At 41.9% G+C, this 22630-nt stretch overlaps 1 protein-coding gene across 1 annotated transcript in view; it reads left to right on the plus strand.

Moving 5' to 3' along the window:
- LOC117362933 (disintegrin and metalloproteinase domain-containing protein 9-like) overlaps positions 1-22630 on the plus strand; it is a 570152-nt gene that overhangs the window by 522676 nt on the left and 24846 nt on the right. Inside the window, exon 11 of the mRNA XM_033950023.1 lies at positions 3689-3778. Within this exon, the coding sequence (XP_033805914.1) occupies positions 3689-3778 (90 nt within the window). The remainder of the gene's footprint in view (positions 1-3688; positions 3779-22630) is intronic.

The following is a 22630-nucleotide window of genomic DNA, read 5'->3' on the forward strand; positions in this document are numbered from 1 at the left end:
AAGTTCTCAGTAGCAAAGAAAAACTTTTTTTTTGTTGACCCATACTATACTCGTACTGTGGATTATAGTATTTCTGCCATTGTTGGTTCCTTTTGTTCCTTTCTGGTGCTGTGAGGTATTTGTGACACTTTTAGATATGGAATTTTTCTTATGCCTTTTCAGTTGTAGCTTAGAGAAGTTACTGTACATTCAAGTGCAGTAACATAGTAGATGACGGCAGATAAAATCCCGAATGATCCATCCAGTCTGCCCAACATGATTCAATTTAAATGTTTTCTTCTTAGCTATTTCTGGGTAAGAATCCAAAGCTCTACCCGGTACTGTGCTTGGGTTCCAACTGCCAAAATCTCTGTTAAAACCTACTCCAGCCCATCTGTATCCTCCCAGCCATTGATGCCCTCTCCAGCCCATCCTCCCCTAAACGGCCATATATAGACACAGACCGTGCAAGTCTGCCCAGTACTGGCCTTAGTTCAATATTTAATATTATTTTCTGATTCTAGATCCTCTGTGTTCATCTCACGCTTCTTTGAACTCAGTCACCAATTTCTTATCCACCACCTCTCTCAGGAGCGCATTCCAGGCATCCACCACCCTCTCCATAAAGTAGAATTTCCTAACATTGCTCTTGAATCTACCACTCCTCAACCTCAAATTATGTCCTCTGGTTTTACCATTTTCCTTTCTCTGGAAAAGATTTTGTTCTACGTTAATACCCTTCAAGTATTTGAATGTCTGAATCATATCTCCCCTGTCCCTCCTTTCCTCTAGGGTATACATATTCAGGGCTTCCAGTCTCTCCTCATACATCTTCTGGCACAAGCCTCCTATCATTTTCGTCGCCCTCCTCTAGACCGCTTCAAGTCTTCTTATGTCCTTCGCCAGATACGGTCTTCAAAACTGAACACAGTACTCCAAGTGGGGCCTCACCAGTGACCAGTACAGGGGCATCAACACCTTCTTCCTTCTAAGCACAGCATCCTTTTGGCAGCAGCCACCGCCTTGTCATACTGTTTTTTCACCTTTAGATCTTCAGACACTATCACCCCAAGGTCCCTCTCTCCGTCCATGCTTATCAGCTTCTCACTTCCCAGCATATACGGTTCCTTCCAATTATTAATCCCCAAATGCATTACTCTGCATTTCTTTGCATTGAATTTTAGTTACCAGGCATTAGACCATTCCTCTAACTTTTGCAGATCCTTTTTCATATTTTCCACTCCCTCTTCGATGTCTACTCTGTTACAAATCTAGGTATCTGCAAAAAGGCACACTTTTCCTTCTAAACTTTCAGCAATGTCACTCACAAACATATTGAACAGGATCGTCCCCAGCACTGAACCCTGAAGGACTCCACTTCTCACCTTTCCTTCCTTCAAGCGACTTCCATTAACCACCACCCTCTGTCATCTGTCTGACATCCAGTTTCCAACCCAGTTCACCACTTTGGTTCCTAACTTCAGCTCTTCAAGTTTGTTCAAGAGCCTCCTATCAGGAACCGTATCAAAGGCTTTGCTGAAATCTAAGTAAATTACATCTAGCATATGTCCTCAATCCTGCTCTCCGGTCACCCCATCAAAAAATTCAATCAGGTTCGTTTGGCACAATTTATCTTTTGTAAAGCCATGTTGCCTCGGATCCTGTAACCCATTAGATTCAAGGAAGTATACTATCCTTTCTTTCAGCAACACTAACATTATTTTTCCAACAACCAAAGTGAGGCTCACCGGCCTGTAGTTTCCTGATTCATCCCTGTGACCACTTTTGTGAATAGGGACCAATCCCCAGGAACCACTCCCGTCTCCAGAGATTTGTTGAAGAAGTCTTTAATAGGACTCGCCAGAACCTCTCTGAGCTCCCTCAGTTTCCTGGGATGGATCCCATCTGGTCCCATCGCTTTGTCCATCTTCAGTTTTTCAAGTTGCTCATAAACACTCTCCTCCATGAATGGCGCAGAATCTACTCCATTTTCTCGTGTAACTTTGCCAGACAATCTCGGTCCTTCTCTAGGATTTTCTTCTGTGAACACAGAACAGAAGTATTTGTTTAGCACATTTGCTTTATCCTCATCACTCTCCATATATCGGTTCCCAGCATCTTTTAGTTTAGCAATTCCATTTTTCATCTTCCTCCTTTCACTAATATATCAGAAAAAATTTTTGTCTCCCTTTTTTTCATTTTTAGCCATTTGTTCTTCCGCCTGTGCTTTCGCCAGACGTATTTCTCTCTTGGCTTCTTTCAGTTTCACCCTGTAGTCCTTTCTGCACTCCCCTTCTTGTTTTTTTTTTTTTATATTTCATGAACGCCAACTCTATCGTCTTTATTTTCTCCGCCACTAGTTCAGAGAACCACATCGGTTTCCTTTTTCTCTTGTTTTTATTTTCTTCACATAAAGGTCCGTAGCCATTTTTATCGCTCCTTTCAGCTTAGACCACTGTCTTTCCACTTCTCTTATGTCCTCCCATCCTAACAGCTCTTTCTTCAGGTATTCTCCCATTTCATTAAAGTCCGTACGTTTGAAATCTAGTTCTTTAAATATCGTATGGCCGTTATATCAAACCAATCCGTTTGATGATCGCTACTTCCCAGGTGAGCACCCACTTGAACATTAGAGATACACTCTCCATTTATGAGGACCAGATCCAATATCGATTTTTTCCACGTGGGTTTCGTCACTATTTGTCTGAGCAGAGCCTCTTGAAAGGCATCCACAATCTCCCTACTTCTTTCCAATTCCGCTGACAGAACATTCCAGTCCGCATCCGGCAGGTTGAAATCTCTCAACAGCAGCATTTCCTCTTTCCTTCCAAACTTTTGGATATCCACAATCAGATCCTTATCAATTTGCTGCTATTGAATCAGAGGTCTATAGACTATACCCACGCTCTTTTCAGAGCGATCCATATCGCTTCTTCCTCTCCCCAGGTCCCTTGCATTTCAGTCGCTTGGATATTGATCTTTACAGTAGATATTTCCCTGTCCTCAGCGAGCTTACAATTTAATTTGAAACAGAGGCAATGGAAGGTGAAGAGACTTGTTTAAGATCGCAAGGAGTGACAGCAAGATTTGAACCCTGGCTTCCCCAGTTGTCAGCCTATTGTTTTAATTACAAGGCTACTCCTCTATTCAAGATTGCTTGTAGTACTGTTGTATTTCTTACAAATGTTTGCCAGCAAATATCAAACAGATTTAACTGAAACTTAATGGCCAGGCCAACTGTTACATTATAAAATAGCTTGTCCTATTGAATTGAATAGGGTTGAACAAGATGGACATAACACTAACCAGCATGAAAATTTTTGGCATGCACATCCCTAGTTACCGATACTTGTTTGTTCTCTAATCACTTATCTCTTTCCTTAAGTGATGTTATAATGTTCAGACCCATTTTATTGAGACACCTGGTTAAAAGAAACAATGATTCACTGTATCCCAGTTTATCAAGTGTTAGAAGTTATAGAAACAAATATTTTAGAATCAAGTTCTTTGAAAGTTGATATACAGTTCATATCCTTTCAGTAATGCACTCCGAGTGAATCAAATTGAAAATCAGTTTGGTTAAGGTTAGTAGAAACTAGACTTCAACATACATAAGCATATTGTTTTATAATGATATTGTATACAGTATTTTGTTATTACAGCAAGAAAACCTTTATCTATGTTTATTCTGTGTATTGTATATTTATAGGAATGTAAAGCAGATCCATGCTGTAGACCACACTGTATGCTGAAGAAAGGAGCACAATGTACTTCTGGACTATGTTGCAAACACTGTAAGGTGAGACTGCTAAAATTCATTGTTTTTTGTTTTTGTGTTAAACTGGGTGTAACCATATGAATGCAAATCATGTCTCTCATATTTTATTCTAGAAATCATAATAGCAGACATTATTGTATTCCAGAATTATTCTAATTCACACATACTTTCATTCATACATTTACATACATATCCATTCTGAAACAGGGAGACTTAGGTATATCTGAGCTATTCAGTGCTAGAGGGTGGACTACTTTTAGATAATACTTAATACTTGTTACTACAATGAAATAAAAATTATTATAGCCCATGGGTACCCTCCTATACATAAGAATAATATCCAGTCTCTCCACCTGTAATTAAACTGCTATCTGTTTCAACCACATCATGCACTCTGAGGACAGCTTGCTAACCTAACAAGGCCAGTGCCAGGCAGACTTCCTGTGGCAAGGACCAGGGCCGGATTATCCTATAGGCTAATTAGGCTTCAGCCTAGGGCCTCAAGATCAAGAGGGGCCTACATTCAAATTGTTAGCAAAATTAAAATTACACTATTCTAAAAACAGTGAACACTAAAACACTGAACCGAAAATAAGGAGAAATTCTATGCTTCGGGATCGGAACCGGCTCCGGCCGCAACGGGGCGCCGACTCGGCTTCTCCCTTTCTTTTTCTCGCCCTGGGAGGAGGATCGGGGAGGGAAAAACGTCAGTCCGGAAACAGCTGGGCAAAGCCCAGCCCCGCAGGGAGAGAGGCAAAACGTGGATCCGTCAGGACAGGGCGACCCAGACTGGGGGATGGGAGGCAGGCAGGCTGGCATCGGAGGGGGGTGGGGGGGTTTAATGGAAGGCAGGCAGGCAGGATGGCATGTGGGGGTGTTCAATGGAAGGGGGATGGGAGGCAGGTGGGCATCGGAGGGGGGGTGAGATGAGGAAGGTCACACTGGGGGCATTATGGACATAGGAAGGGGCAATGTTGTGTGTTATGTTTGATTAGTTATTGTTACAAGTACTATATATGGTGCTGAGAATAAATGTCCAAATAAGTGTTCTCGACTTTTTTAAATTTATTATCCGTGTCACATTTTTTATAAAGGTTAGTACCAATAACAACATGTTTCATTTAACATATTGATATATATCACAGTAATGATGTATTTTATTATCTCTCATGTAATTTACAAACTTAAAAATGGGATGTGAAAGGGCTTCATAAGTGGAATAGCCTAGGGCCTCTTTTCATCTAAATCCGGCCCTGGCAAGGACAGATAAGAACATAAGAACATAAGCAGTGCCTCTGCCGGGTCAGACCAGAGGTCCATCCCGCCCAGCAGTCCGCCCCCACGGCGGCCCAACAGGTCATGACCTGCCTTAATCACCAGAAGGGGCCCCCTTGCCCCCTAGGTTTCTCATCGAAGTCCTATCTTCCCATCAATGTCCTAACCCTCCGGCCTTGCACCTGCACGACCTGGTGAGCTGTCTATACTTATGCAACACCCCAGCACCTCCCTCAGTACCCCACGATCCCCTTTTCCCTCAGGAATCTGTCCAATCCCTGTTTGAATCCCTGTACTGTACTCTGCCGGATCACTTCCTCCGGGAGCGCATTCCATTTGTCCACGACCCTTTGGGTGAAGAAAAACTTCCTTGCATTTGATTTGAACCTATCTCCCTTCAGTTTCTCTGAGTGCCCCCTCGTACCTGTCGTCCCTTTTAGTCTGAAGAACCTGTCCCTGTCCACCCTCTCTATGCCCCTAAGTATTTTGAAGGTCTCTATCATATCCCCCCTGAGCCTCTTCTTTTCCAGAGAGAAGAGCCCCAGTTTATCCAGCCTCTCAGCATATGGGCAGTTTTCCAGCCCTCTTACCAGTTTCATTGCCCTCCTTTGGACTCTCTCAAGAACTGCCATGTCCTTCTTGAGGTGCGGCGACCAATATTGAACGCAGTATTCCAGATGTGGGCGCACCATCGCTCGATACAGCGGCATGATGACTTCCCGCGTCCTGGTTGATATGCCCCTCTTGATGATGCCCAGCATCCTGTTGGCTTTCTTCGAGGCTGCTGCACACTGTGCGGATGGTTTCATGGATGGATCCACTAGCACACCCAAGTCTCTCTCAAGTCCGGTGTCTTCCAGCAATCTCCCCCCCATTTTATACTCGAACAACGGGTTCTTTTTCCCTATGTGCATGACCTTGCATTTATCTACGTTAAAGCGCATTTGCCATTTGTTTGCCCAATCCTCCAGCTTATCGAGGTCCCTTTGCAGTTCCTCACACTCCTCCCTGGTCCTAACTCTGGCGCAGAGCTTGGTATCGTCTGCAAATTTTATAACCTCACACTTTGCCTCCGTTTCCAGGTCATTGATAAATATGTTGAAGAGTAGCGGCCCCAGCATCGATCCCTGCGGCACACCGCTCATGACTCCCCGCCAGTCAGAATATTGGCCCTTTACTCCGACCCTCTGTAGTCTACCTGACAGCCAGTGCTTGATCCATCTGTGTACATCCCCGCCCACCCCGTGGTTCCACAGCTTCCTAAGCAGCCTTTCATGTGGCACCTTGTCAAAGGCCTTTTGAAAATCGAGGTAAATGATGTCTATGGGTTCCCCTTTGTCCACCTGACTGCTTATTCCCTCAAAGAAGTACAGAAGGTTTGTCAGGCCCGACCTTCCCTTACAGAATCCGTGCTGTCTTGTCCGCAGTAGGCCATTTTTCTCAATGTGCTCGCAAATGCTGTCCTTGATCATTGCTTCCACCATCTTCCCTATAACTGAAGTCAGGCTCACCGGCCTGTAGTTCCCGGGGTCACCTCTCGATCCCTTCTTAAAGATAGGTGTGACATTTGCCAGTTTCCAGTCCTCTGGTACCTCTCCAGTTTTCAAGGATAGGTTGCAAACATGCTGGATTGCGCCCGCTATTTCCTGACTTAGTTCTTTTAGAACCCTTGGGTGGATCCCGTCCGGTCCCGGTGATTTGCCGCTTTTCAGTCTGTCAATCTGCTTGAGGACATCCTCCCGACTTACCTCTATATGCCCCAATCTTTTGGCCTGCTCCCCACTCATGAGCTCCTCTGAGTCCGGTATATTGGACGTGTCCTCGCTCGTGAAGACCGACGAGAAGAACGTGTTCAACCTCTCAGCTACCTCTTTATTCTCCTTAATCACTCCCTTCCTATCCCCATCGTCCAATGGCCCCACCTCCTCTCTCACTGGTTGCTTCCCCTTTACGTAACTGAAGAATGCCTTGAAGTTTTTCGCCTCCCTGGCCAGCCCCTCCTCGTATTTCCCTTTTGCTTTTCTAATCTCTCAGTGGCATTCCTTTTGGCATTTCCTGTGCTCCTGGTGATTTTCCTCCATTGGATCCCTTTTCCATTTCTGGAAGGACACTTTCTTGTCACTGATTACCCTCTTTACTTCAGGTGTCATCCAAACCGGGTCTTTTGACCGCTTGTTCTTGCGGCCTTTCCTGAAACTGGGGATGTACAGTTTTTGCACTTCCTGCAGTGTGTCCCTGAGAAGGGTCCAGGCGCTCCCTACAGTCTCCATCCTAAAGCCGTTCCTGAGCTTCCTCCCCACCATTTTCCTCATAGCAACATAGTTCCCTTTCCTGAAGTTGAGCGCAGATCAAGAACAAATATGCATATTTTATATCACAATAAAAAAATAGGAGCAAAAAAATGATTTACTCACTTATAATCAAATTAGCTTCATAAATTGAGAGTAAACTTATTCTTCCAAACAGTGGCGTACTGCGGGGGGGGGGGGGGGTCCGCCCCGGGTGCAAGCCCTGAGGGGGTGTTATGGCGTCCGTTCCCCCCCCCCCGACGTCTGGTTCTTCCCCTCTGGCCTCCCCGCACCATTTAGATTAGAAGCAGCCTGCAGCAAGATCGCGATGTCAGCGATCTTGCGCTGCTTCATGCTGTCCTCCGCTGCGGTTCTGCCCCCCTCCACTGATGTGGGTCACGGCAGTTCGGGTAGAAGAGTGATGGCATCGTGGTAGGGGAGATGAGGCATCTCTCCTGCCGCGATGGTTAGGTTGCCAGTCCGCTGAACTGATGGCCGTTTTTCGGCACTTAGACCTGGTTTTATTTCGTCTAAGTGAAAAAGGTCTAAGTGCCGACTAAACTGTATTGGTTATACCTGTTGTACGGCTAGGTGTAGGTCGGCCCACCTCCCGCCCACTGCCCGCCCTTTCCCCTCCTCTAAACACACCTCTTTTCTCTCTGTGCGTTTAGAGGCAGGGGAAAGGCCTAAGTTGGGTTTAGATACTGTGATAAGCGGACTATGCCTGCTAGGAGTGTCCCTAGCTCAGATTCTAGGTTAAGTCCTGACACAGTCCAGAATCTGCCTTTTTCCCCACTTTCTGCCACTCTGTCTGAATTTCCTACTAGGGCCAGTAGAGGGAGTAAGAAAGCAGCAGTGCTGAATTCCCATCCCCCTCTGAATCACAAGATGAATCTCAGGAAATCCTTTTCACCTGAGGGTTGGGGGCGGAGCTGCAAGCTATTTTCTCTGAAGGCCAGGCTCCTAGAGAGACAGAAGGGAGAGGAACAGCAACAGGGAAGGTCGCAAGGCTCAGGGTTGAGAGCTCCTGATGGCAGACCAGCTCCAGAGGACATGGAGATTACTGAGGCTGAAGGAGAATTGCCTACCAGCCGGAGTGAGGAACCGTTGGCTATGAAATTAGAAACAAGCCCTGAAGCCTGTGTTGAAATGACTCCTGATTATACTCCCATGGAAGTTTGCACCACAAAAGCAAGTACTGTTTGAATTTTGCTGGAGTTTGTTTTTGGACTTTTCTTTGGGTTTTGCTGTCTGAATTAATCTTACTCAAGTTAAAGAGTGGATTGGACTATGCTGAGTTAAGCAAGGACTTTTCTTTTGGAAGTTTGGAAGTTTTCTTCCTTGAAAGTTAAATAATGTTTTTTTTTCTTTTTGAAATTGAAGCATGCTTGCTGTGCTGAGACAGTGGGGTAAGCCCCGTGTTACGTGGTGGGATAGCGGGCCTAAGTTTGGGCAAGAATAAGACCACACGGCGCACACTGTCCTTCCAGCCTCAAGCGGCTGAAGAAGCCAGTACTTTTGTATTGTCTTGTGATTTTGATTTTTGGGAGAAAAAGTGTTTTACTTTCCTGCTTTGATTAGGAACTCTACTTGGACTATAATTGGAATGAGAGTTTGTTTAAGTTTGATTTTTTTTTTGAGTTTCTTAACCAGAGACTTCTTTTTGGAACTTTGTGCTTGATGCTATGAAAGTTTTGTAATCCTGACAAGCAACTTATGGTTTTTCTTTATTTTGAACAATTAAATACAAACCTGTATTATTGTTTGAAGGCTGTCCTTTTTCTGAAACGTAAAAAATAAGCTATCCTTGTGAGACATGAAGCAACTCACAAGAGTTTAATTGTGGCCAACATTCCCAGGCCCTCTGCCTGGAGAGTGCGGGTTACAATACGTCTAAAAACCAGATTTGGTTATGGGTACTTAGACGATCAGGTTTTTGATCGTCCAAGTAGCCATTTAGGACACTTTTTAGATGTTTTTTTTTTTTATTATTACCCCCATAGTTTTTAGTGGAAAGAATGGGTGGTATTCAACAACCACTAACTAGATGAACTTGGTTTTAGTTTCGAAGAGAATTCAGAAAATGAGAAATGGTCCCATTTTGATACTGTAGATGAATCTGAGGTTCATAAAGTTATTTGTAGTTGTACACCTTCTCGTGAAATTCAGGATCCTTCTTCAACCATTATAAGACAAATAGTTAATAAGGTGACCCCAGTAATTACTAAGATTGTAAACAAATCACTGGAAAATGGAATTTTTCCAGAAGTTTGTAAACAATCTACTGTTAGACCTGTTTTAAAACATAAAGATTTGGAATTAAGTGTTATGAAAAATTTTCGTCCCATTTCCATTGTTCCATTTATTGGAAAGATTCTGGAGAAGATTGTCCTTTCTCAGTTAGATGATTTTGTCCATGAGATTGATTGTTTGGATCGTAATCAATTTGGTTTCCGGAAAGATCATAGTGTAGAATTATTGATCTCTTTGATTGATACTTTGCAATTGGGGATGGATCAAAATAAGACATTCTGTCTGGTGTCTTTGGATATATCTGAAGCTTTTGATTCGGTTGATCTTAATAAATTGTTGGGGAGCTTATATAATCTTGGGATACATGATGTTGTGTTTAACTGGTTTCAAACATATCTTCTAGGACAATCTTTTCAAGTGAGAAATGGATGTAAGATCTCAAACACTTATTCAGCTAGGACAGAAGTGCCACAGGGTTCTGCCCTTTCTGCCTTATTATTCAATATTTACATGGCTGCTATAGAGAAATTATTTGAAACTCTTGGATATATGCAGATGACATTATTTTTTTCTTCCCAGGGGGCGCTATTGAGCTGGAGAGCAAGGTGGCAGCATAATCTCTTCTCTCCTCCTTAAAAACTAAATCATCGAAGCGGAGCAAGTGCTAATCTCCACAGATTAGGTATATCAATATACCAACTTAAAGCCGAGATGGCAGTGAATAAATCTGGTAAAACAGATTTACAATCAGCACAATCGTCGGGATCGAAAAGATCAAAACATGATCCTCCCTCGCCAGAGAAACCGCCGGTGAGTAAACATCAAACAGACTCTTCTGACATCGTACTAGACGAAATCCGCGCTTTAAAGGATCTCATAACAAAACAGTATGATATAACATGCGAAATGCGTGGTGAAATAAACTCACTCTCAGTCTCCTTCGAGTCTTGTAAAACGCGTGTCGAGGCATTAGAGACTAGAGCAGACATGGCGGCGCTTTCCTCGGCACAGTTTGAGGAACGTGTGCAACAGCGTTTTAAAAAGTTAGATCAAGAGCTGGAGGATCTTTCCAATCGCAATCGGCGAAATAATATAAGAATTATTGGTTTACAGGAATGTGCAGAAGGATCAGATCTCACTAAATTTCTGGCTGATCAACTCCCGAAAATCCTGCACTTGCCACTAGACTCACCTCTACAATTTGAACGAGCCCACAGGACGCCATCTTCTTTAAAACAGGGATTCACAAGACCAAGACCCATCGTGGCAAAACTTTTGCGCTACCCTCAGGCTCTACAAATTTTAACAGCGGCAAGATCCATCTCTGATCTGAAGTTTGAGGATAAAAAAATTCTAATCGTTCCAGACTTAGCGAAAACAACAGCGCGAAAACGAAAGTCATTTCTGGACATGAGAGCACGCCTTAAATCAATGGGAGCACGTTACGGTCTGCAATATCCTGCTCGGATGATTGTGACAATTAATAACTCTACCCAGCATTTTGATTCCCCAGAGCAGCTCCAATCTTTCCTCGATAACCTGCAGTCACAAGGCATGTCATCCACCTGATGATTCTGTTTCTATACCTCATCTACATGCCTAATCTCTATTCCTCTGGATGACTGTAAAAACTAATAACTCTACCCAGCATTTGGATTTCTCAGCGCAGCATCCATCTAATGATTATATCTTATACTTCATCTACAGTTCCAGATTCTACTTCTTTAGATGACTGTGTCAATCAATCATTATACCCAAAATTAAGTTTCTCCTGAATATCTTCATTCATCCCTGGACAGCCTGTAATCACAAGTCATATCTTCCACCTAATGACTTTTTATTATACTTCACATATATGCCTATTCTACTCCTACAGATGAATACGACAATCAACAAAGTTATGTGGCTATCTGTTCCCCAGACTGCCTCTAATCTCTCCTGGATAGCTTGCAACTTCTAAGAACTAAAGACACCTACAGAAGATCATACCAGTTTCCACATTCTCCACCTTTCTATTCTCAAGACTTGATTTTGTTTCCCTTCTCTTCCTAGTTAACTCATACTTAATTCATATTTAATTTATTGACTATTTTCCCTTCTTTTGTCTTCTGTTAATGGTCTCTGTCTTAGAGAAAATGAGCAGAACATAAAATAAGGGAATTGACGTTTTTTGTTTTTATTTATTATTATAAGGAAATTTATACACACAAAATGATGTAAAAATGTAAGAAGAAATATAGAGGGAAAACATGAGAAATAGGTAATAATTAAATTTAAAATAAGGAAATTATACAATACTATACATAAAAAAAATAAATAAATAAATAAATAAATAAAAAAGGGGACAGAAAAACGGGAAAAAAAAAAAAAAAAGAAGAAAAATAATAAACAGAAGGGAAGAGAGGGGTAAAGGGGAAAATACTGTGGAGGAAGGGGAATATACATATAAATAGGATGTAAAATAATGGAAGCTAAAAAGGGAAAATACATATATGTTTTATTGATATATTATATTTATGTATATTTTATCTGTTATAAAAAATCTACTTTACTTCCAGCTAATTTCTAACTTTGATTTTTTCTATAAAGACTACTAGTTTAATTTACATTCATTATGTCTTATTGAAGTTGTACATTTCTTTTTTGCATAAATTTATACTATTTGTAAAAAATTTACTATCTATGTAGGAAAAAGGGAAAAAAAATGTTTTTCTTTTGGTTGGGAATTTGGGTATACGAAAAATGAAAACTAATAAAAATATTAAAAAATAATAAAAGAGGAAAAATAATAAAAAAAAAAAAAAAAAAAACAAATTTTTGTGGGAAGCTTGAGGGTAAATAAATGAAAACTAAAAATAAATAAAAATAAAAAAAAAAGGGGAAATCATAACAGTAAAAAAAAAAAAAAATAGAAAATAAAAAATAAAACAAGAAATAATAAAAAAAAAAATGATAAACAATAATAAAAAAATATAATGAATAGTACAAAGAATATTACATAATAGGGTCATTTATAATTATATTAAGGAGTTGATGTGGTTAATCAGCGATATCTGTTCATGTTTTATTCTATTGATATACTACATTTATATACTCTCCATATGTTATAAAGAATCTAATTCATTTACCTGATAACTTTTGATATGATTTCTATAAGGATTACTAGCTTATTTTCATTAATCATATTTTATTCCAGTAATCCCATTTCTTACTCTCTGCATAGTATATACTACCTGTAAAATTGTACAATATTTAGTGATTCTGCTATTTTTATGATTTCTTGCTTCGTAGATACTTTACTATAGTTTCACATTGAAAGGAGAGATATGTTTAGCCTTGTTACTCTGTGTTTAATGGCACCATTCTTTTTTTATACGAATGGCTGGACCAGTTTGGTCCTCTTTGCCTTTTTTGCTATATTGCATGTTCTAGTTCAGCCTTTGTTTTACATTTATATACTTTGTTTTGGCACCTGGCAGTACGTTTCTGATAATATGTTGATACTCTATGTCTCCCAGATTCATACTATAGATCTATATTTTGGAACAAGCTTTTATGACCTCTGATAAGCAATTACCAGTTTCTGTTGTCTCATGGAATGTTAATGGGCTAAATAACCCTATCAAAAGAAAAAAGGTTCTCATTCACCTAAAACAAAAATCACCAGATATAATAATGTTACAAGAAACACATCTCCCTTCCACAACCTCTTTGATTAAAGCGTGTAACTGGATTGGTTCTGGAATTGATTCCCCTTCGTTAGGTAGAAGAGGTGGAGTATCCATATTATTTTCTAAATCTATACAACCCAGGATATTAAGTCAGGACATAGACACCAATGGCAGATGGATAATATTACAGATCACTTTACATGCCATTCCATTTCTCTTGATAAATGTATATGCACCTAACAGTGACTCTCCGGAGTTCTTTCTTGATTTATTAACTTCTATACAAACATTTGAACCACTTCCAATTGTTATGGCAGGGGATTTCAATCTCCCTTTAGATCTTCACTTAGACAAACAATCGAAATCCAAAATGTCTCCGCAAAAATCTCATATCTCCTTTAAATCACTTATTGCACAACTTCAGCTAATAGATATATGGAGATTACAACACCCTTCTGATAGAGATTACACATTTCACTCTATTCCACACAATAGTTTTTCCCGGCTGGATTACATCTTTGTTTCCCCTCCTTTCCTTAATTCCATACTCAATACATACATATCCCCAATTCTCATTTCTGATCATTCGCTAGTGTCTGGCACATTCTTATGGAACATAACATCTACACCTAGATCTCCTTCATGGAGGCTCCAGCTCTCTCTATTGGATGAAGAGGTAATAATAGATCGAATTAAGAAATTTATTCAAGATTTTTTTACTACTAATACCACAGCTGATACAGATCCTTTAATTACATGGGAGGCCTTTAAAGCAGCGTTGAGAGGAGAATTTATCTCTATTGCTTCTCATAAATCTAAAGCAGGAAAAATTACTATAACAGACTTAGAAAAACAAATTTCGATTATGGAGCATTCATATAGTAATACAAAAGACCCCAAGCAGTATAATGATCTGTGTCAACTCAAATATCAATATAATCGTCTCATCTCCAAACAAGCAGGGATGCAAATATTTCTTAGTGAAGCCAAATATTACGCAGAAAGAAATAAAAGTGGTAAAATGTTGGCCTCATACTTGAAACGAAAACAAAGTAAAATACAAATCCCTGTGATACACAATGAAAATGATCTTTCTGTCACTTCATATTCTGGTATTCTAGAAGTCTTTCAAGAATATTATCAAAAACTATACCGCTCCGAGACCACTACCGACTTATCCTCTCTAAATTCCTTTCTCTCAAAATTGCAGAGACCAGTATGGTCTGATTCAGATAATATACTTTTGAATCATTCCATAACTACAGAGGAAATCCTTCTCGCACTTAAACAACTCAACTCCAACAAATCACCAGGTGCTGATGGGCTCCCTGTAGAATTTTATAAAATCTTTCAAAAAGATCTTTTACATCATCTTCTTGAAATGTTTCGGTATCTTTCTCCAGACTTAGTTCAACATAGTCGCTTTAGTGAGGCAATTATTACGGTCATTCCAAAACCTAACAAAGATCATTTGAAAGTGCAGAATTATAGACCTATTTCATTATTGAATGTAGACTATAAAATATACGCTAAAATTTTGGCAAATAGAATAAAAAAGGTTATTCATAAAGTAATTCACCCTAACCAAATTGGTTTTATGCCCAATCGTCTTATTGCGGACAATTCCAGACTTTTCTTTCACCTCTCTCACATAGCTAGCAAATCATCAAATCCTATTATAGCCTTATCCCTTGATGCTGAGAAGGCTTTTGATAGAATTGAATGGAACTATTTATTTCATATATTAGACTGGTTTGGGGCACAATCTCCTTTCATTCAAATGATCAAAGTTCTATATTCCTCTCCGTCAGCTCGAATAATAGCGAACAATTCTCTTTCCTCCTTTTTTCACCTTCATAGAGGAACTAGGCAAGGATGTCCTCTTTCTCCATACTTGTTTAATCTCGCTCTGGAACCACTACTTATTCAAATTAGGCAAAACCCAAATATATCTGGTATAAGATGTAATTCTACTGAAGTTAAACTCTCTGCATATGCAGACGATGTTCTTCTATACATCTCTAACCCGGAAACCTCGATTCCAGAACTTTTACGTACTATAACTGATTACTCCTCTTTCTCAGGCTACAAACTTAATCAAGATAAAACTGAGTCTCTTCCTTTAAATCATTTTGCAACCTCAGCCATGGTTCAACCTCATAATTTGATTTGGACTTCTAACAAACTGAAATATCTAGGGATTGAACTCACGCCAACCCTTTTAGAAACTATTGAAGTCAATACACAGAGAATATTTCAGTTGGTTAGAACTTTAATTCAATCGTGGCACCCTCTATTCCTTTCCTGGTGGGGTAGGTTGGAAACAATAAAAATGATGTTTATGCCCAAAATAAATTATATTCTACTTATGATACCTTGTCTCTTTTCTCCTCCTTTTTACAAAAAGATTGATTCCCTCTTGTCAGCCTTTCTTTGGAAAAATAAACAACCCAGAATAGCACTTAAAAAACTTAAATTGAAAAAAGAAGCAGGTGGTGTTCAATTCCCCGACTTCTACACTTATCATAAAGCATTTATTACTCATCAAGGTTTACATTGGTTCTCTGACATAGAAAATAACTCACCTATCTGGCTTGAAGTGGAAAAACAAATATTATATCCTCTGCCTCCAGCTGCCTGTCTAACAGCAACACGTAATCCATCTATATACCCTATCTTGAATTCGACAGTACAATGTCTTTTAGACTTTGATTCCATTCTGGAAAACTCATATGCTACTTCACCGTATATATCTATATGGTATAATCCAAATATCCTTATAGACAAAAAACCTTTTCTATGGAAGGAATGGATAGACAAAGGAATACTCTTCTTGAAAGACATCATAGATGTTAATTTTAAATTACTTCCTTTCTCTACCCTTCAAACTAAATTTGATCTATTGCCCTCTGCGTTTTGTCAGTGGATGCAGCTTCATCATTGTATCTCACACAATATTTCCCTTCAGAACATCACTGATATTCAGCCATCTATCTCCACTATTGCCTCAGGCCTTTTGACAACAGGACATATAGCGTCTAAACTATATAAGTTAATCCTTTTCCGGGACAATAAACCTAACAACACGCTAATGGAAATCTGGGAAAACGATTGTAAACAACACTTAGGTAATAAAGTATGGGAATTGCTATGGTCAAAATCTCTGAGGTCATTATCATCCGCTAGTACTATACAATCTATGTATTTCTTATATCATAAAGCTCTATGGACCCCTCATAAGCTCTGCCTTGCAGGTCTCCTATCTTCTAATGTCTGTTGGAACTGTCATATAGAACAAGGTTCTTTAATTCATATGATATATGAATGTTCTTATGTGAATTCATTTTGGCAAGAAGTATGGTCTACAATGAAATCTATGTTTCATCTAGATTGTCCATTATCTTTATCTATTGTAATGTTCAAATCTCACTCCATACACATTGATGTATTAGATTCTCAAAGAAAATTGTTTGATATATTACTTATTCTTGCTCAGAAATTGATTCTAACCCACTGGAAATCTACAAATTTACTTCACATTCAACATTGGTGGAACTTAGTTTTACAATATCATAAATATGAACTAGCGTTTTACAAAAGTAAGGGACAAATACATTCTGCTAATTCTTGTTGGTCCCCATTATTACAATATCTGCAAACATCTAATGTATGATTGTATTTTTTCTATATTTCTCTGTAATGTTATTATTATTTGTACTGCCTTCTGCCTCTGTTACTTTGGTTTTATAAAAAATCAATAAAATTTTCATGGAAAAAAAAAAAATTTTTTTTCTTCCCAGTTGATGGATGGGATGATAACTTTGAAGAATCACTGAGTGAATATATGAGTAAAATTGAGGAGCGGGTGGGAAAACATGGTTTGAAATTGAATGTAGATAAAACTGAAATAATGGTAGGAAAATTGGATCCTCAGTGGCCTATGGAAGTGGATGATGTTCTTCCAGTGCATGACTTTTCTAGGTGTAAGATTAGATTCTGGGCTAACAATGAAGTGGCAAGTAATCAAGACTATTCAAGCTTGTTTTGCATGGATGCATTTATTGCATCGATTAAAACCAAAGCTAGCATCATATGATTTTCGAACTGTGGTTCAGGCTATGGTCTTGGCGAGACTTGACTACTGTAATGCCCTTTATCTTAGAATAACAAAGGTTAGATGTAAAGTGTTACAGGTTACACAGAATGCGGCAGCAAGATTGATAATAGGTTTGTCTAAATGTGATCATATCTTGCCTCATCTCCAAAAATTGCACTGGCTACCAGTCGCCTTCAGAATACAGTACAAAGCTTTAATGATTTGTCATCAGTTCTTGTATGGAAATATTCCAGAATTGATTAAAAATAACATATCTAATTATATTCAAAAAGATCTTTGCGTTCTGAGAATTTGGCCTTGCTGAAGACGACTGTGAGCTCAAGGTTAGTTGATACTAGCAAAAAGACCTTTTGCTGTGCAGGAGTTAAGATTGTTCTGAGAATTTGGCCTTGCTGAAGACGACTGTGAGCTCAAGGTTAGTTGATACTAGCAAAAAGACCTTTTGCTGTGCAGGAGTTAAGATTTGGAACTCTCTGGTAGGACAGCTACGGATTTGTTGTAAGAGGGGTATGTTTAGAAAATTACTTAAAATAGTTATTTGTTGATGCTTTCTTTATCCCAGGACAAGCAGGCAGCATATTCCCACACATGGGTGATGTCACCATTGGAGCCCCGCAGCGGACAGCCTCGAAAGCAAGCTTGCTTGAAGATCTCGAACTTTTGAGTGCTGCACCGCGCATGCGCGCGTGCCTTCCCGCCCGAACTAGGGGGCGCATCTCCTGTGAGGATCCTCAGTTCAACGTTTTCCGCAGAGCTGAGAAGACTTGTTCCTCTGGCTCTACAGCGTTGTTCCTTCTCTTCACCGTGGCTGGGATTTTTTTCACGGTCGCTGTGTGCGTTTAATTATACTTATTCTTCTTTATTTTTAAAAAAAAAAATTTTTTAACTTTTCTTTCGTGTTTGGAGGCTTGGGGCCTAGGCCTCTCTCCCTACTTCCCGGGACGGACTTTGTATTTTCTATGTCCCGGCCCTTGACCGGGTTTAAGCGTTGCTACCAGTGCGGCAGGACGATTTCTATCACCGACCCTCATAGTCAGTGTATGATCTGTTTGGGAGACAGTCATCGACCCGAGGATTGTGTCCGCTGTCTTACACTCCAGCCTCGTGCTTTTTGCCGCCGCTGTGATAAGTTTCTTGAGCTTTTCCCGCTTATGGAGCTGGAGAAAACCTCGACCTCGGTTGAGGCGCCGTCCAAGACCTCGACTTCGGGGGCGACCTCGAGCGCCAAAACCTCGACCTCGCCTTCGGTGCCGGCCTCGGCCTCGAAGACCTCCGGGTCTTCAGCCTCGAAGGCCTCATCGGTCTCGTCCTTGAAGCCTACGACTGGGGGTAAGTCTCCTGCTTCCTTTTTAGGTGCCATCCCCAAGAAGCCACCAGAGTCTCTGTCCATGCAGCCCAGGGCTCCGGGTCTGACTCCGCCCTCGAGACCGTCTGCTAAACGTGCCTCCAAGTTTCGGGAATACTCTCATTCGAGGTCGCCCTCCTTGGAGTGCACGGGAGCACCTACGAGATCGAGTCCTTTGGTCTCCGTGCCCATGTTTGAAGATATGCTCAAGTCCATCTTGACCACTCAGATTTCTTCTATTGTAGCTCAGTTGGTTCCATCCTCGACTTTGTCTTCGGGGGCCCAGCCTGAGCAGCAGTCTGCGACCCTCCTGCAGTCTCCACGGGGCAGGTCTCGCCAGAGGGTTTCTTCTTCGGACTCCTCACCGGATCCTACTTCGAGAACCTCTTTGCCTCGTCCAAAGCATTGATCGAGACCATCGAAGCACCTTTCTTCTAAGAGCTCGAGGCCTTCAGAGCTATCCTCGAGGCAGTCGCCTCGCTCCCACGACAAGGTCGTCTTTATCCTTGAGGAATTCGAGGTCGAGGACTCCTCCCTCAAGGCCTTTACCCCGAGACTTGTCTCCTCCGATTTCCAGACATTCCACACCTCGGACTCCGAGGACGTCGCCGTCGAGGAGTCTCAAGAGGAAACATTCTGTCACCCCGCCACAAACTGGGAGTGGAGCTTCTTCAGTGACAGTGCACTTGGAATCGGAGCCGGTGTCTCAGTACTCCCGTAAGGCTTCCCCATCTTATTCGGTGGTTCCTCGATCCTGTTCTGCCTCTCCCGAGGAGGCTTCGACTTCGAAGTCCTCTTCATTTGCCAAGTTTGTCTTTGACATGGGGCAGGCTCTTCATCTGGACTTGCACTCAGATTCCAAATACACCCCGGAATACTTGGCAGACATGGAACTCTCACATCCTCCCAAGGAGACTTTGCGGTTGCCCATGACTCCGGTCCTTAAGCAGACCTTCATGAGAAATATGGAGACTCCTTACTCTGTCATGGCTATCCCATCGAAGTTGGAGTCCAGATATCGCACTGTCCCCTGTAAGGGCTTTGAAAAATCTCAATTCTCCCACCAATTCTTAGTAGTTGAGTCCTCCCTGAAGAAGGCTCACCCATCTAAGATTTATGCAACGGTTCCCCCTGGCCGAGAGGGTTGAACCATGGACAAATTTGGCCGTAGATTGTACCAAAATTCTATGATGGCTAATAGGATTTTGAACTACAACTATGTTTTCACATCTTACTTCAATCATTTCTTGAAACTGTTGCCATCTTTCTATCCAGACTTGTCCAAAGCCCATCTGCCGGAGTTTAAGCAAATCATTCAAACCCTGTCCCAGTTGCAGCTTTTCATGTTGCAGGCATCTTATGATGCATTTGAGCTTTCTTCCAGGGTCTCGACGTTTGCGGTAGCCATGCGTCGTCTGGCCTGGCTCAGGATAGTCGATATGGACCCTAACTTACAAGACCGTCTGGCTAACTTGCCGTGTCAAGGCAATGAGCTTTTCGACGATTCAATTGAGGCGGCCACGAAGAGGCTCTCTGAACACGAGCGCTCTTTTGCTTCTCTTCGGTCAAAGCCAAAACCTTCTACGACTCGAGCTTACAAGCAACCTGCTCGTTGCTTTTCATGTTGCAGGCATCTTATGATGCATTTGAGCTTTCTTCCAGGGTCTCGGCGTTTGCGGTAGCCATGCGTCGTCTGGCCTGGCTCAGGATAGTCGATATGGACCCTAACTTACAAGACCGTCTGGCCAACTTGCCATGTCAAGGCAATGAGCTTTTCGACGATTCAATTGAGGCGGCCACGAAGAGGCTCTCTGAACACGAGCGCTCTTTTGCTTCTCTTCGGTCAAAGCCAAAACCTTCTACGATTCGAGCTTACAAGCAACCTGCTCGTCGCTACCCTATGAAAACCACTCCGGCTTTCTCTCGTCCTCCACCTCGGCGTCCTCAACAACAACGTCCTCAGAAGCCTCAGACGCCTGCTCCTGCGAAACCGGCTCCGTCTTTTTGACGGTCCAGTCCTGAGCATTCCAACCTCCTTGCATCCAAATTCTTCCCTGCCCATAGGAGGTCGTCTTTCCCTTTTTTCTTCTAGTTGGGAAAACATTACATCGGACCTCTGGGTTCTGACCATCATCCGCGAGGGATACTCTCTGCGTCTCCTTCAGGTGCCCCTAGATCACCCTCCAAGAGAGTGTCATTCCAGTTCCTCACATCTCCCCCTTCTTCTTCAGGAGGCTCGGGCGCTTCTTTGCCTTCGAACGGTGGAGGAGATTCCTCTTTCCCAGCACAATCTGGGGTTCTATTCCAGATACTTCCTGGTGCCAAAAAAGATGGAGGATTTGCGACCCATTCTGGATCTTCGAGCCCTCAACAAATTTCTAGTCAAAGAGAAGTTTTGCATGCTCTCGTTGCTGACCCTATACTCCCTCATGGATCGGGGAGATTGGATGTGCTCACTGGTTCTCAAAGAGGCTTATACTCATATCCCTGTTCATCCCAACTTTTGAAAATATCTCAGATTCAAGGTGGGGAATCTTCATCTCCAATACAGGGTTCTTCCCTTCGGTTTGGCAGCCTCTCCCAGAGTTTTCACAAAGTGCTTGGTTGTAGTTGCTGTGGCTCTACGGTCTCGGGGTCTTCAAGTGTTCCCTTACCTCGACGATTGGCTTATCAAGGCCCCTTCTCTTCCAGAGGTTATTGCAACGACCCATCAGACTATTACATTTCTTCAAAGTCTGGGTTTCCATGTCAACTTTCCCAAATCTCAATTGATCTCTGCCCAGTCTCTGCAATTTATTGGCGCGACTCTGGACACTGTCGCCATGAGGGCCTTCCTTCCATTGAATCGACAAGAGACCCTCTTTCGACTCTGCCAACAGGTGTCTTGTCTTTCAACCCTCTCTGCCCGTCAGATGATGGTTCTACTCGGTCACATGGCTTCCACGGTTCATGTCACTCCTCTTGCCAGACTTCATCTTCGCATTCCTCAGTGGACCCTGGCGTCACAGTGGCAACAGGCACTAGACCTGCCTTCTCGCCGAATAACGGTGACTCCTTTATTGAAGAGTTCTCTCCGCTGGTGGATGCTCTCTTCCAATCTTTCCAGAGGTTTGCGGTTTCACGATCTTCCTCCACAGAAAGTGCTCACGACCAATTTGTCCACCTATGCGTGGGGAGCCCACATAGATGGTTTCCGTACACAAGGGTTGTGGACTTCCACAGATCGCCGGTGTCATATCAATCTGTTGGAACTCAGAGTGATTTTCCTTGCTCTCAAAGCTTTTCGCCATCTTCTTCACGACCAAGTGGTACTTTTTCGGACAGACAATCAAGTAGCCATGTATTATGTCAACAAACAGGGAGGGACGGGATCTCACTTGCTTTGTCAGGAAGCTCTCCGATTGTGGCATTGGGCGATTTCTCACAACATCTTTCTCAAAGCTGTCTACATACAGGGTCAACAGAACTGTCTGGCAGACAAATTGAGTTGGCTGCTGCAGCCGCACGAATGGACACTCAGTTCCTCCACGCTACGTCAGGTGTTTCTTCGATGGGGGACTCCTCAGATAGACCTGTTTGCGTCGCCCAGCAACTTCAAACTGCCTCTGTTTTGTTCCCACATTTTCTCGCTTCATCGTCTCGAGGCGGATGCCTTTCTTCTAGACTGGAGGAATCAGTTTCTTTATGCTTTCCCTCCATTTCCTCTGATTCTCAAGACTCTTGTCAAGCTGAAGTCGGAGCATGCCTCTATGATTCTGATAGCTCCTCGGTGGCCCAGGCAACCATGATACTCCCTTCTACTTCAACTCAGCACCAGGGAGCCTCTACTTCTACCTCTTTTCCCTTCCCTGCTCACTCAGAGTCAAGGGTCTTTACTTCATCCCAATCTGCAGTCTCTTCACCTGACAGCTTGGTACCTTTCTA

The sequence above is a fragment of the Geotrypetes seraphini genome, chromosome 6 (assembly GCF_902459505.1).
Source record: "Geotrypetes seraphini chromosome 6, aGeoSer1.1, whole genome shotgun sequence".
Classification (NCBI taxonomy): domain Eukaryota; kingdom Metazoa; phylum Chordata; class Amphibia; order Gymnophiona; family Dermophiidae; genus Geotrypetes; species Geotrypetes seraphini.